The sequence below is a fragment of the Rana temporaria genome, chromosome 6, assembly GCF_905171775.1.
Source record: "Rana temporaria chromosome 6, aRanTem1.1, whole genome shotgun sequence".
NCBI lineage: Eukaryota > Metazoa > Chordata > Amphibia > Anura > Ranidae > Rana > Rana temporaria.
In genome coordinates this window covers 28,243,449-28,257,276 of record NC_053494.1, presented here as the reverse complement: position 1 = coordinate 28,257,276, position 13,828 = coordinate 28,243,449, and the positions used below count along the sequence as shown (strand labels likewise).

The 13,828-nt window shown below is 42.7% G+C and overlaps 1 protein-coding gene across 2 annotated transcripts in view; it reads left to right on the top strand.

Annotated features, from left to right (window-relative positions):
- The first annotated feature begins 1,828 nt into the window (after positions 1–1,828).
- LOC120943305 (trinucleotide repeat-containing gene 6A protein-like) overlaps positions 1,829–13,828 on the top strand; it is a 42,882-nt gene continuing 30,882 nt past the window's right edge. The window contains exons 1-3 of one of the 2 annotated variants that reach the window (XM_040356524.1): positions 1,829–2,007; positions 5,822–5,901; positions 6,224–6,271. In XM_040356524.1, the coding sequence (XP_040212458.1) occupies positions 5,879–5,901; positions 6,224–6,271 (71 nt within the window). In that variant the 5' untranslated portion in view covers positions 1,829–2,007; positions 5,822–5,878. The remainder of the gene's footprint in view (positions 2,008–5,821; positions 5,902–6,223; positions 6,272–13,828) is intronic. The other variant, XM_040356525.1, reaches the window with a different exon arrangement.

The following is a 13,828-nucleotide window of genomic DNA, read 5'->3' as shown; positions in this document are numbered from 1 at the left end:
TACAGAAAACTTCTATTTACAATATAGATTAGCAAACAGTGACATACCTTGAGGAGCAGGACATGAAGAAGTCAGCCTCGGGAAGAGCAAACTGGGGATGTTATAAAATCACATTCTAATTCACTTTTATATACAAGCAGCACCCAGTGGCGGGAAGGGAGAAGTGCACGTCTAAAGGGAAGTCAGGGGTGCTGTACATTTTAAAACACTGGGAAGGGAAGCAGTACTGTCACTGGCTGCGTGCCGCTGATTATTTTCAGCCTGATTTGTAAGCAGCACAGGGGCTTAACGGGCGGCAGGGCCGCCATCGGGAATTATGGGGCCCCTTACACAGCTTCAGGCATGGGCCCCCTGGAGCCAGAGGACCGAGGGGGGGGGGGGGCGCTGCCGCCTGAAATTGAGAAGCGGGGGGGCTGCCGCGAATTTAGAAGCGGGGGGCCCTTTACAAAAAAAAGAAGAAATAAAGAAAAATATATATAAACAAAGGGGTGTAGCCATCCGGGGCCCTGAGGACCTCTGGGCCCTTTAATAAAAATAAATAAAAAATATATATAAAAAATATATATATATATTTTTTTTTTAAAAAGGGGGTTGCCATCTGGGGCCCTCTGGGCCCTTTAATAATTTTTTTTTAATAAAAATAAATTACAAAAAAGGGGGGTTGCCATCCAGGACCTCTGGGCCCTTTAATAATAAAAAAAAATATATATATATATAAAAAAGAAACATTTATAAAAAAAAAAGGGGGGGGGGGGTTTGTCATCCAGGGCCCTGGGGACCTCTTGGCCCTTTAATAAAAAATAAAAAAATATATATTAAAAAATATATTTTTTTTTATTTCCCTGGGGGAAAAAGGGACATCAATTTTGTTTGGGAGCCACTTCGCACAACCGTCAGTTAAAGCGGGGGTTCACCCTATCGACGGGAAAAAAAAAAAAAAAAATTATTTTACCTTAAAATCAGGCATTGTAGCGCGAGCTACAGTATGCCTGTCCCGAATTTTTTACCCCCGTACTCACCTTGTAGTCGTCCATCGAAGATACCGGGGAATGGGCGTGCCTCTGGAGACGGAGGATGATTGACGGCCGGCTCTGGCGCGTCACGCTTCTCCGGAAATAGCCGAAATAGGCTTGGTCTTCACGACGCGTGCGCATAGCCTGTGCGCAGGCGCCGTGAAGAGCCGAGACCTACTCCGGCTGTCTTCGGGGAGAGTGACGTGCCAGGGCCGGCCGTCAATCATCCTCCCTCTCCATAGGCACGCCCATTCCCCGCGGGAGCCGGAATCTACGATGGACGACTACAAGGTGAGTACGGGGTTAAAAAAATCGGGACAGGCATACTGTAGCTCGCGCTACAATGCCTGTCTCGATGGTAAAATCATGGGATTGTGGGTGAACTACCGCTTTAAAGCAACGCAGTGCCGAATCGCAAAAAGTGGCCCGGTCCTTTAGCTACAAAATGGTCCGGGGCTTAAGTGGTTAATGTACATGAACACTTGTATTAGTTGTACACACATTGCTTTGTATAGCTCTATACAGCAGACAGGACAGGTGCAGCTGTGGAGAAAAAGGGATATGGTTCATGAGGGGGACTGTCCCTCCTAAACAGGGGCTGCTGTTGCTTCATTCTAGGGACTGTCCCGACTACACAGAGCGCCGGGTTGTTCCTTAACTATGGAGTCCTCGGGCCACTGCACAGTGTTGGTTGTGAATACATTCTAGGGACGTCCCTTTCTCCCCCTCTCCGTGCAGTCAGGGCGGTTGCTAGGCGGCGGTTGCTAGGGCGGCCATTTTGGCCAGGGCTGGAGGCGAGCTTTGAGCGGAAGTGCCCGACGCAGCGCGGCCTCCTCTTCCGGTGTGTGAGAATTCTGCGCAGGAAATGGCGCCGGTGGATGTGACGAGCGTGTCTCCAGTGCAGCAGCCTCTGGCGGACTGAGAGGCTCTCCGAGGCCGCAGCTGCCGCCGGCTGCTCCCCTGATGTCCCTGCAGTGCACTTTATATACATGAGGTGAGTGCGGGACCCCCGCCATTAGAGGACACCGGGGTCTCCCCTATACACTGCAATGGCCGCCCTGCACTGTGACACCCCCCTTTATATAAGGAGCTTGGAGCGTCCCACCCCAGACTCGTCTCCTGGAGTGCAGACTGTGGTGCAGCCTATAGTGACCAGCGCAGCTCCCTCCCCACACGCATCATACACAACAACATACATCTGAATGGCGCATTACCAGGCCAGTACTATGGAGGCTGATCATCGTCAGAGACGTGCACAGGATCTGATGATAGCTCTGCACCGTGACACCACACTGTGTTCTCTTATTGCAAGAAGGGGGCTGTGTGCAGTGTTTACGTAATACAGGGAGGGGCTGTGTGCAGTGTTTATGTATTACAGGGAGGGGGCTGTGTGCAGTATTCACGTAATACATAGAGAGTGCTGTGCACAGTGTTTATGTAATAGAGAGGGTTCTGTGTGCAGCGTTTACGTAATACAGAGAGGGGGCTGTGTGCAGTATTCACGTAATAGAGGGGGCTGTGCGCAGTGTTTATGTAATACAGAGAGGGGGCTGTGTGCAGTATTCACGTAATAGAGGGGGCTGTGCGCAGTGTTTATGTAATACAGAGAGGGGGCTGTGTGCAGCATTTATGTAATACAGAGAGGGGTCTGTGTGCAGCGTTTACGTAATACAGAGAGGGGGCTGTGTGCAGTATTCACGTAATAGAGGGGGCTGTGCGCAGCGTTTATGTAATACAGAGAGGGGGCTGTGTGCAGCATTTATGTAATACAGAGAGGGGTCTGTGTGCAGTGTTTACGTAATACAGAGAGGGGGCTGTGTGCAGCATTTACGTAATACAGAGAGGGGGCTGTGCACAGTGTTTATGTAATACAGAGAGTGGTCTGTGTGCAGCGTTTACGTAATACAGAGAGGGGGCTGTGCGCAGTATTCACGTAATACAGAGAGGGGGCTGTGTGCAGTGTTTATGTAATACAGAGAGGGGGCTGTGCGCAGTGTTTATGTAATACAGGGAGGGGTCTGTGTGCAGTGTTTATGTAATACAGAGAGGGTCTGTGTGCAGTGTTTATGTAATACAGGGAGGGGGCTGTGCGCAGTGTTTATGTAATACAGGGAGGGGGCTGTGTGCAGTATTCACGTGATACAAAGAGTGGGCTGTGTGCAGTGTTTACGTAATACAGAGAGGGGGCTGTGTGCAGCGTTTACGTAATACAGAGAGGGGGCTGTGTGCAGCGTTTACGTAATACAGAGAGAGGTCTGTGCGCAGCGTTTACGTAATACAGAGAGGGGGCTGTGCGCAGTGTTTAGGTAATACAGAGAGGGGGGGGGGCTGTGCGCAGTATTCACATAATACAGAGAGAGGGCTGTGCGCAGTGTTTATGTAATACAGAGAGGGCGCTGTGCGCAGTGTTTATGTGATACAGGGGGGGGGGGGGGCTGTTCGCAGTGTTTATGTAATAGTGGGGGGGGCTGTGCGCAGTGTTTATGTAATACAGTGGGGGGGGGGCTGTGCGCAGTGTTTATGTAATACAGTGGGGGGGCTGTGCGCAGTGTTTATGTAATACAGTGGGGGCTGTGCGCAGTGTTCACGTCATACAGTGGGGGGGCTGTGCGCAGCGTTCACGTCATACAGTGGGGGGCTGTGCGCAGCGTTCACGTCATACAGTGGGGGGGCTGTGCGCAGCGGTCACGTGATACAGTGGGGGGGGCTGTGCGCAGCGGTCACGTCATACAGTGGGGGGGGCTGTGCGCAGCGTTCACGTCATACAGTGGGGGGGGCGGTGCGCAGCGTTCACGTCATACAGTGGGGGGGGCTGTGCGCAGCGTTCACGTCATACAGTGGGGGGGCTGTGCGCAGCGTTCACGTCATACAGTGGGGGGGGCTGTGCGCAGCGTTCACGTCATACAGTGGGGGGGGGCTGTGCGCAAGCGTTCACGTCATACAGTGGGGGGGGGGCTGTGCGCAAGCGTTCACGTCATACAGTGGGGGGGCTGTGCGCAGCGTTCACGTCATACAGTGGGGGGGCTGTGCGCAGCGTTCACGTCATACAGTGGGGGCGCTGTGCGCAGCGTTCACGTCATACAGTGGGGGCGCTGTGCGCAACGTTCACGTCATACAGGGAGGGGGCACTCTTTCATTTCTTCCTCCCCTGCTTTCTTTCTCTCCCTTCCTTCCCTCTGTTCTCTTTTTTTCCTTCCTTCTTTCCTTCCCTCTGTTGGTTCTTCCTTTTTCTTTCCTTCCCTCATTTTTCTTCCTTCTTTCATTCCCTCTGTTATTTCTTCCTACCCCTTTGGCTCCTTCCTTCCCACTCTGTTCTTCCTTCTGCCCATTTTTATTCGCTCCGTCCTTCTTCACTCCATCCTTACACTTTTTTTTCTTCCTTCCCCCATCTTCTTTTTTTTCCTTCCATCTTCTTCTATCAATCTGTCTAATATAATGTAGAGCAGGGATATGCAATTAGCGGACCTCCAGCTGTTGCAGAACTACAACTCCCATGAGGCATAGCAAGACTCTGACAGCCATGAGCATGACACCCAGAGGCAGAGGCATGATGGGATTTGTAGTTTTGCAACATCTGGAGGTCCGCTAATTGCATATCCCTGATGTAGAGGATATTAGTATAACGGAGCACCCGGTGATCAGAGGTAAGTATTTTATTTGAAGCTCAGCAATAAAAAGAGGCCAACGTGTTTCGGGAGACTAAAAACTCCCCTCTTCATCAGGACTGCTAGCAAAAATAGTCAGCCTCTGAACACACAGCCAGCACTGAGGTCTTCTAACAGTCCATGTGCCAAAGGCACCCTCCAACAGGATCACCCCACAACTATTTTTTACTAGCAGTCCCTGATGAAGGGGGAGTTATTAGTCCCTGAAACACGTTGGCCCCTTTTTATTGCCGAAACTTTAAATAAAATACAAATGACTTGGCTCTTTGATCCCCGGGAGCGCCTTTATCCTGATTTCTTCTATATTATATGCAAAGTCGACTGTAAGGACGCACACTTGAGGTAGCAGCCAAAGCCCATAACAGGGCTCATTGCCACCAATCTCCATATTGGACACAGACCCCTGGAAACAAATTCTTTCCCTCTGCCCACTCCATAGCAATCTACAACACTGATAGTCCAGTGCCATCTACACCCATTCTTCTCAACTAATGTAGCGCAGGGCGGAGATAGTTTGTATTTCACTTGTGATGTTGTGCTTTTTATATATAAATAATATACAATGTAGCCCCAGACACTGGGTGAGAATTGATGGGAGGTCTCCATTCAACACTGAATCAAATTTGGATTATTCTGACCAATGTCATTATAATTTCTGATAGTTCTCCATGATTCCAACACATCTTATTATTGTAGTGAAATATTGTTTTGCTGTGTTTTTTGTTTTTCTTGCTGTTATGATGTTGGCAATGTTTATGATTTGAAAATGTAATGCTTCATAAACCTGCAAGCTGATCTTGAACCCGGTCTCCTTGTTTTAGTTGGAGATAAGCTACACAAGGCAACGACACTGCCATTTAATTATTATTATTATTATTATTATTATTATTATTGGTGTTAAATCCATCTGTGTAGTTTGTTATTGTCAGGCTGGCCTCTTGGGTATTGACTGCTTATTATAGCCAGGGAGCCTGTTTAAAAAAAAAAAATGCAATTGTCTTTAATTGTAGCAAGGGATGTACCTGGGCATGCATGTCATTATTGTTATTTATGGGGTGCTGAGACATTTCAGAGCATGTCATTTGTAGACGGTACAAAGGAGCTTACAATCTAATGTTCCTGTTACTGATGCACACTGTCTAGGGCCACTTTGGAGAAAAGCCAGGCAGTCGAACAGTACGTCTTTGCATTGAGAAGAAAATGAAAGTCAAGAAGAAAGTTAAGTAAGCACAGATATAATTTCTCCCATACTGTGGTATTGCACCCCTCTCTACATGCTCTGGTAAATCTATCCTGGGTTGGGCTGGGACTTGTAGTTCTGGGGCTACACAGCGACACGAAGACCAAGCCTGCTGCAGGGTGTGTCTTTGGTGCAAACGGTCCAATTTCTTGCGACCTCTTGTATAGCCTTTTTTTATATTTCTGGGATTTCTAATAATTTTAACAAGAGTCGTGTATTGCATAACATGTGTTTGTGTTTTGCTTGTGGTTAATTACTCATGCTGGTTATGTCATCGTTCCACTAACGTAGCTTTTCATTTTCAGAGAATTGGAAGCTGCAGCTACCAAAGACATTGAAGGAAATCTGCGTAGGTGAGTGTTCTGCAAAGCTTCTACCTGGCTGTGTGTTTTGGTGGATGAATGAACGCTCATGTAATCAGCGCCTCGATATGCCAGCCACAGTCTAGGTGTGACTCTCATGCTTTGTCGGTGACTCAGTGTTGTAAATTTAGAAGCTTTGTATGCTGCCTAATATGTAGGTTGCAATGCTCAGTTACTCGTATTTGTATTTCCAGACTCGTAATATATTTATTTTACAATTAAAGAGCAATTGCAAAGGATTGTTTGCCTATTCTATGGCTATATTATGTGAACAGTCTTTACCATGAGAAAATAAGTTTGCTGGGTCCTCATTGTTTAAAGGAATGACACATGTAGAAAATATTAAGTGTAACAAAGTGTGTGTGTGTGTGTATGTATATATGTGTGTATATATATATATATATGTATATATATATATATATATATATATATATATATATATATATATATATATATATATATATATATATATATATATATATATATATATATATATACATATATATATATATATATACATATAATCTCCCAACTCCAGGCTAATGGGGGGGAAAATAAATAAATAAATCAACCTTTGCAGTTGGGCTGTGCTGGGTCAGTTGCACGTTTTAGGCCTTGGGGGGAAACATGAAAGGTGACTCACTTGATCCTCCACTCTTTCCTGCAGTGTCTGCATCCTCATGATCCACTGGTCTAGGGTCCTGTGCTCATCAAGACCAGAGTAGGGTCCATAGCCCTGCACTGGTTGTAAGGATGCAGAGGAACAGTCCACCAGTAGAGTGTGTGGGGGGTGTGAGGAGGAGCGAATCGAGTGAATAAAATGGTTTCTACTTCCTCCTAAATGAAATGAGAAATGAAACCCCAAGCAGTGCGGGTGCAGCGTCATTGCATTGGATAATTTTTTTATTTATATTCAGCCCCGGAAGGTTTACCCCTCCTTAATGACCAGGCCATTTTTTTTGCGATACGGCACTGCGTTGCTTTAACTGACAATTGCATGGGCGTGCGACTTTGTACCCAAACTAAATTGTCTTTTTTTTTTTTTTTTTTATACACAAATAGAGCTTTCTTTTGGTGGTATTTGATCACCTCTGCGGTTTTTATTTTTATGAGCTATAAACAGACTGACAATGTTGGATAAAACAATACGATTTTTTTACGTTCTGCTATAATGCATATCCCAAAAATAAATAAAAATAAAACAAATGTATTCATCGGTTTAGGCCAATATGTATTCTGCTACATATAAAAAAAAATAATCGCAATAAGCGTATATTTATTGGTTCGCGCAAAAGTTATTGTGTTTTATGGACTTTGTTTTTACTGGCAATGGCGGTGATCTTCTTTTTTTTTTTTAAATTGTGGCAGACAAATCTGACCCCAAGTGACACTTAATAGGGACCAGTGACATTATCGGTCCTTAAAAAGAATGCACTGTCACTGTAAAAATTACACTGCCAAAACACAGCCGTTCACTCCGGGACTCTGTATGTAGTGATGACGTCAGCACGTCGCTTCACCCTACGTCGTTTCGTCACAATTGACTTCATCCTGGGGGAGCATGTGTGCCTGTTCCTTGTCAGCATATCGGAGCTGAGCCAGGGACAAATGTTTACTACTTATGAGGCAATAGGAACTTTCCCTTTTCAGGTGCTTGTCGCCTGTCGTTAAATGTGGTGCAACATTGGGGGTTATTTACTAAAGGAAAATCCACTTTGCACTACAAGTACACTTGGAAGTGCAGTCACTGTAGATCAGAGGGGGACATGCAAGGAAAATAAAAAACAGAATTGTAGCTCGCGCATGATTGGATGATAAAAATCAGCAGAGCTTCCCCTCTTTTCTGATCTTACCCCTCTGATCTACAGCGTCTGCACTTCTACGTGCACTTGTAGTGCAAAGTGGATTTGCCTTTCATAAATAACCCCCATTGTCTTGGGTTCAGAGACACAATTTCCAGGGTTTTTTAGTATCATCTGCTAATTGGCTGCACTTTCACTGTGACTGCAGGGAAAGTATGGTTGGTGTTTTTATGAGCTCTGCCTTTGAAGACTATGTAATGCGTTCCCATTTTATTGGCATGCTGTAAATATATTGTTTACATAACAAGTGATTATTGTACCATAATTACTAAATATACCATAACACAATTTAAAAGGGTTTAAATGCTAAATTCACCTTTTTAAGGAAAAAATAAATGCACATTTCTTTAAAGGAAAAAAATGTGCATTTATTTATAATAAAAAAAGGGGTTCCATAGCTGAAATTATCAGATTTTGAGCAAACAATATTATATAATCATAAAATTTATTAATAACAAATAAAATGAGTTCATACAAACATGTATGTCCTTAAAAAAAAAAATTATATATATATATATATATATATATATATATATAACAGTATTGGTGCTGATACAATTCACTGTGTTAGATATGCATCAGTGATGAATGCTGATACAAAAAGGGTCTTCATGTACTAATGTGTTTTTGCCAACTTTTGCTTTATCAGTGTTCATGAAAACCATACAGCGCTCATCTACAAAAGAAACAATAACATACTGTTTCATAAACATTTTATCCATAACAGTACTTCCCATAGCCACACATTCACTGTATGGGACCCACCTCAGCACAGATTTGCACCGGTACCCTGTGCAGGTGTTGGAGCATAGAGGAAAACCCTCCTCAAATCCGTAATAAACCATGGCAAATCCCTAACTATAGAAAAAAGCTTTAACCACTTATGGACCAAGCCTATTTTTGACACTTGTTTAAAATCCAATATTTTTCGTAGAACCCCCAAACATAATATAGTAAATATAAATTTTACTTTTTAAAATAAAAAAAACTGTGAAGTTAGCCCAATTCTTTTCTATAATGTGAAAGATAATGTTTCACTGAGTAAATTGATACCAGACCTGCCTCAAAATTGTGCACGTGCATGGAATGCGACAAATTTTGGTACTTGAAAATGTCTACAGGTTACCCGTTTTGAGAGAGGTAGCTCTGAGCTAGAATTTTTTGCACTCACTCTAACAAAGTTTGACCTTGCTCTGGTCCTCCAAGGGCATAGAGCCAAGTGGGGGCTATCTTGCCCTTACTTGACTTTCTGCCCATCCATCCGGGGATCTTTTCCGCCGCTACCCACAGCTCCGGCAGGCGAAAAAGGAGACCATGTCAGGTTTGTGATGTAAAAAAAATGAGACAAAGCTAAATCATTTCAAAACTTTTTCCACTTTTTTAATGTGACCTATAAACTGTACAACTCGGTTGAAAAAAAATGATTTTTTTAAGGGGAGGAGTAAAAACTATAAAAATGTGGTTGAATAAGTGTGCAACACCTTTTATAACTGGGGATGTAGCTATGTTCAGAATTACGCAGTCACACCTGCATTCATTTAAAGTGCCTTTGATAATGCCAAATTTCAGCTGTTCTAGTAGGTCTTTCCTGACTTTTTCTTAGTCGCATCCTACAGCAAAAGCCATGGTCCGCAGAGGGCTTTCAAAGCATCAGAGGGATCTCATTGTTAAAAGGTATCAGTCAGGAGAAGGGTACAAAAAAAATTCCAAGGCATTGGATATACCATGGAACACAGTGAAGACAGTCATCAAGTGGAGAAATTATGGCACAACAGTGACATTACCAAGAACTGGACGTCCCTCCAAAATTGATAAAAAAAAACAGGAAGAAAACTGGCCAGGGAGACTGCCAAGAGGCCTACAGCAACATTAAAGGAGCTGCAAGTATTGGCTGTGTGGTACATGTGACAACAATCTCCCATATTCTTCATATGTCTGGGCTATGGGGTAGAGTGGCAAGACGGAAGCCCTTTCTTACAAAGAAAAACATCCAAGCCTGGCAACGTTTTGCAAAAACACATCTGAAGTCTCCCAAAAGCATGTGGGAAAATGTGTTGTGGTCTGATGAAACCAAGCACAACTGATACGCAGATGCTGGGACCTATAATGGATACATACCAATGATGGAAGGCTCTGCCATTTTGCGATCCTGGTGAGCGACTATCCCTGCCATTTTGTCGGTGTCCAACAGGCAGCTCTCTTCCCTCTCCATCGGTTTAGGGAGTGTCACATCACTCCCTACCTGCTGACTGGGTGGCCTCTCAGTGGCTGTTGTATGTATGTATGTGGGAGTTGCATCCGCATAGGTCATGTTGCTAGACAAATAATACCATTATATATGGTTGTTTGTTCTCCCTTGATGAAGTAATTGATCCTGTATTTCTAACTTGTTTGGGAGTAGGTTGATTGGTGAGCCCCTATGTATGACCAAGTCCATATTTATGTAAACAACCTGGGGCCAACCACCTTTGATTTCAGAGTATTGTATACTATTGTACATTGATATGATGGTTCATTGTTTTTATTCAATACCTTGAATTGATGGACTAAATTGTTTTAATAATTTGTAATAAAGTTTATACGCTTATACTTTGGTTACGCGTTATCTACTGCCCTTAAAGTCCCATGGGGGTTCCTTCTTTTTTTGGTAAATAGTCATTTGGGATGTGACACTACAGTTCAACACTAGCCAAGTTCTTTATTAATGATGAAACCAAGGTTGAATTTTTTGGCCATGATTCCAGAAGATATGTTTGTCGCAAAAACACTGCATATCACCAAAAGGACACCATACCAACTGTGAAGCATGGCGGTGGTGGCAGCATCATGCTTTGGGATAGTTTTTTTTCAGCTTGATCAGGGGCCTTAGTCAAGGTAGAGGGAATTATGATCACCTCCAAATACCAGTCAATATTGGTACAAAAACTTCAGGCTTCTGCTAGAAAGCTGAACATGCAGAGGAACTTCATCTTTCAGCATGACAACAACCAAAAGCATACATCCAAATCAACAAAGGAATGGCGCCACCAGAAGAAGATTAAGGTATTGGAATGGCCCAGACCTGAATCTGATTGGAAATCTGTGTGAAGATCTAAAGAGGACTGTGCACAGGAGATGCCCTCGCTAACAGATTTGGAGGGTTTTTGCAAAGAGGAGTGGGCAAATATTGCCAAGTCAAGCTGTGATGATAGACTCATACCCAAAAAGACTGAGTGCTGTAATAAAATCAAAAGGGGCTTCAACAAATTATTTAAAGGTGTGTACACTTATGCAACCATATTGTATTAGTGTTTTATCTTTGCTTCCCAACCAACGATTTCACTTTGTTTTTCAATTGAGTTGTACAGTTTATAGGTCCAATTAAAGGTGAAAATAGTCGTGAAATTATTTTTTTTGTAATTTTTATTTATTTTTTTCATCACAGAAACATGACATTTTAACAGGGGTGTGTAGATTTTTTATTTTTTTTATATCCACTGTGTGTGTGTGTGAGATATCTAGATAGAGCGAGAGAGATATTACATATGTTTTGTGTTGTGGATAAAGTAGTTGAACCCTTTATCCTAATTTTGGCAGGCGAAACGTATCGCCGAAAAATGATGTCTTCAGCATTTTGACGATAGAGAAAAAGGTGCCAAAAATGGGGCAGAAAACGCATGTGATTTTGACACTATTTTACTGTGATCTGCTTCAAAAATGTAATACGGGTGCGTTATTGATGCATTCTTAATGCTTTTTCCACGGAGAGGTGCGTTTTTTTTTTTTTTTTTTTTTATAGTTTTTTTCCTGACCAAAAATGCAGCAAGCAAAATTTCTTAGAGCCCTTTTACACCCAGTTGGATGCATTTTGATAATCGTATGGTCATAGATTATAACATCATTGCAGTTTAGTGCAGGAAAAAAAAGAAAAAAATAGAACATGCTCCAGTGTGAAAACATACATCTAATTTAAAGGGAATACATTTTTCTAGAGCTTTTTATTTTTTTGTGCTAAAGGTGCCAATAATTTTAAAATTTGATATTAAAAAAATAAAGGTGTGTTTTAAAAAAAAAAAAAAACTTTCAGCCAAGTGCATCCTGAATTTTCGGTCTTGGCACCAAAATTTCCATTCGGTGCTCCTCTCCTAAGAATTATTAGCCACACAAGCTTCCTATATGCACTGCTCTAGTTTTAGTGAGTTATTAAACTTTTAGGACTTGTAGATGCAAGCACCACCCAGAATACTTGTCTGTATTTTGTCCGTGCAATAAATGTCACAGTAGCTGTGCACTCACTTGGCAAGGGTCCAATGGGTGGCAGCACTTAGTAGGTTTGGGAAGTTCAGCTCTTCCACTCTCATCTGAGAGAAGTAATACAGGGAAAATTCTCCATGGTTTTTGTATTCGGATTCTTAGAGAAATTACCACATTTACTGGCTCTTTATTTATTTTTTTAGGGTTTCCTTAAGATAAAAAAAAAAAAAAATGAAACGTTCCATATATATTTTTTTGCTTCCCTTAAAGTGTTATTAAACCCAGGACTCTGCATTCACTAGATTTGGTCTCCCACAGTACACAGAACATGGACATGCAATAGTTTTAGTAAATATAAACTGCTAAATACCTTTTCTCTTTAGCAGTCTTGTGACCTTTTCAATGTCTGGTTAAAGCTTGTAGGCGGAGTTTTCATTCTCCCCCCAATTGTACTATGAGGTTGCACCCCTGACCCTCTGTCTGGACAGTGCTTATTGGCCCTGTGCTGATCACATGCATTCTCCCAAGAAAAGAAGGCAGCAATGCACACCACACTGAGCAGCTGTTGCTTGTCTCCCAGCCTCTGTTTTATCAGCAGATGGTTTGGGGACAGTGGAAGGAGGGGAGGATCAGAGACAGGATCACACCATTTTTACACCATGCCTCTGCATTAACCCCTTAGGTTCCACAGTGAGTATAACAAGCATGTTTTACTGCTTATACAGACTGACTTTACTGTTGTGGGTTTAGTAACACGTTCAATCTTTGGTTGTTTTTAAAGTGTAAGCATTTGCATTGTAGATATTACTCCTTAATAGAAATTTTATTTATTTTTACAGCTTGTCTTTACAAATCTGGACAGTTTGTTGTGGTAGAGGGGAAGGTTAATCAAAGGTATTAGCTGTAACTAGGCTGGTAGCTTAGCAAACCATAGCCAGTAAAGATTAGGCTGACTTCTCCAATCACTTTCATTTACATCCTCTACTTATTGGACTACTACAGCATTCTGCCTGATGAGGCTACACCCAGTGTTCTGCTGTCTGTCATTTGGTGTTCGCACTGATTACATAAAGGTTATTCCTTATGCAATCCTTATACAATTGCACGTGGAATACTTCAAAGCAGGCATAATAAAGCTTGTATACTTAGGCTTTTGAGATCCATTAAATCTGTTTGTGTTGTTCTTTCTTACAAGCCAATGTAAATGCATAGTAAACACATCTTGGAACTTTCCCATGTAATAGCCCTAAGCCTTGGTTCACACTGGCATGGCTTCTGATGTGTTCCAGAATGCATGGAATCACATGACAAGTGAAAAAACATGACTTTCTGTGAAGGCCATTCACGTATATGCAGTGCGGACCTGATGCAATATAAAAAAAAAAAAAGTCCCGTGCAAGTTTAGTGCGGTGCGCTTTTCTTTTTTTTTTTTAGCCTTATAGACTTGGATGGA